At 33.0% G+C, this 1640-nt stretch overlaps 1 protein-coding gene across 1 annotated transcript; it reads right to left on the bottom strand.

Moving 5' to 3' along the window:
- On the bottom strand, positions 1 to 921 carry PCYB_041910 (hypothetical protein; the record flags this gene model as incomplete). Its single annotated transcript, XM_004225342.1, has 2 exons — positions 1 to 383; positions 453 to 921. The coding sequence occupies 2 exons, from the start codon at positions 919 to 921 to the stop codon at positions 1 to 3; spliced, it is 852 nt and encodes a 283-aa protein (XP_004225390.1).
- Positions 922 to 1640: the final 719 nt, after the last annotated feature.

Below are 1640 nucleotides of genomic sequence, written 5' to 3'. Positions count from 1 at the left end.
TTAATCCTTTCTCGCACTGGGATTATTCAAAGACTCCGGGAGATTAACCTCCGTGTCCTTCTGTTCCTTCAGCGGGGATGGTATTTTATTTAACGACGTAACAATTTTAATTTTTGACAAAAAGTATTTATTTAACGGTTTAAACTTAGATCCGTTGATAGTTTTTCTGGTCTTCGCTTTGATGGTAGTCTTTTGTATTCCCTTTTTAACCACTTTACTTTTGTTAACCGTGCTGACGTTATTTCTTCTTACCGAGAGATTGGTGGTAGGTCGATTACTGCTCACAGCAACGGTTCTCTTATTACGATAAAGGGATATATTTAAGTTGCTTAATTTGTGTCTTGGAACTTGTACAGTTTTATAGCTATTTGCACTGCTAGTAACTACAGTGGTTCTGGATGATGGAATTGGCTTAAATATTTTTCTTGGTTTGCTTTTTGCTACACTACTACCACCCATGTATGTAGTTCCAGAAGATTTAACACTACTAATTATATTTTTCCTATTGACGAAATTTTTATTATTATAGGGAATATTATGACTGTCATATGCGTAATGGGAATTATAAGTACTTGGTCTACCTTTAAAATAATCTCTGCTTGGCCCTGAGTAAAATTTTCTACTTTTGTAACTATTATATTTTTTATCAATTAATCTTTTGCTAAAGAAGGGCTTCTTAAAACTTCCTGGTCTTCTACTGCTCGTAAATTTTGACCTTCCACCCCCTCCTCCTCTGCCTCGATAACCTGAGCTACTTTGTGTTAGGTCTTTTTTACTAAAAAACTTGGATTTATAATCATATTTTTTGGAATTCTTTAAATTTAAAAGACTATTTTTTCCGCTTTTTTTCTCCCTATCAACTACATCGTCTAGGGTGCACGACAAGTAGTCCATTATTTTTTCATTTTGTTCGCTCTTCATTTTATTACAGTTTCTTGGGGTAAATGTTTTATATAAGAGAAGTGGCCGCTATGTGTATAAGTATATACTTCACGGCAATTTCCGTTTGCGTATACGTAAATTACTTAAGCATGCGCCTCACACGCATAATGAATAACTAGCGAATAAAATGTGCAGGGCGAGATGGGAAAAATATGGGGCACGATAAAACAACACAAAAGTTTTCCTTTACATGGGTGTGCACGGCAGTAAGCAGCAGCACGTAGGTTAATACATACAGCGCATTGCAGCACAATACAATACACAAACTATGCAATATGTTTTTACGCAAAATAATAAGAATCGCTTAAGCGAACAACAAAATTTAAGCTCACGATAATAAAAAGCACTTTTAAAAATGGGAGTAAAAATATGTATATATTTTTTATACTCTTTGGGCAAACATATATTTGTAGTTTTCTTTTTTTAACTTCGCGCAAGGTGAAAAATGTGAAAGCAATATAATATATTTATTTATATTCATTTATTCACCCAATTGTGCCATCCATGTATTTATACACAATCTGCGTTAACTTTAATTTTTCATTATCTTGCGAGTTTTTTTGTTTAAACAAATTCTTAAACTTCAGAAAACGAAAAATTGTTGTTTGGGCCTTTTTTACAATTTGTTGCGCTTCACTTCGCCTTTTGTTTTCATTCTTTATTTTTTAATTATTTGCTTTAATTCGTTTAATTTGGGG

The sequence above is a fragment of the Plasmodium cynomolgi genome, chromosome 4, assembly GCF_000321355.1.
Source record: "Plasmodium cynomolgi strain B DNA, chromosome 4, whole genome shotgun sequence".
In the NCBI taxonomy this organism is placed as follows: Eukaryota; Apicomplexa; class Aconoidasida; order Haemosporida; family Plasmodiidae; genus Plasmodium; species Plasmodium cynomolgi.
This window is presented reverse-complemented; position numbering and strand designations above follow the sequence as displayed.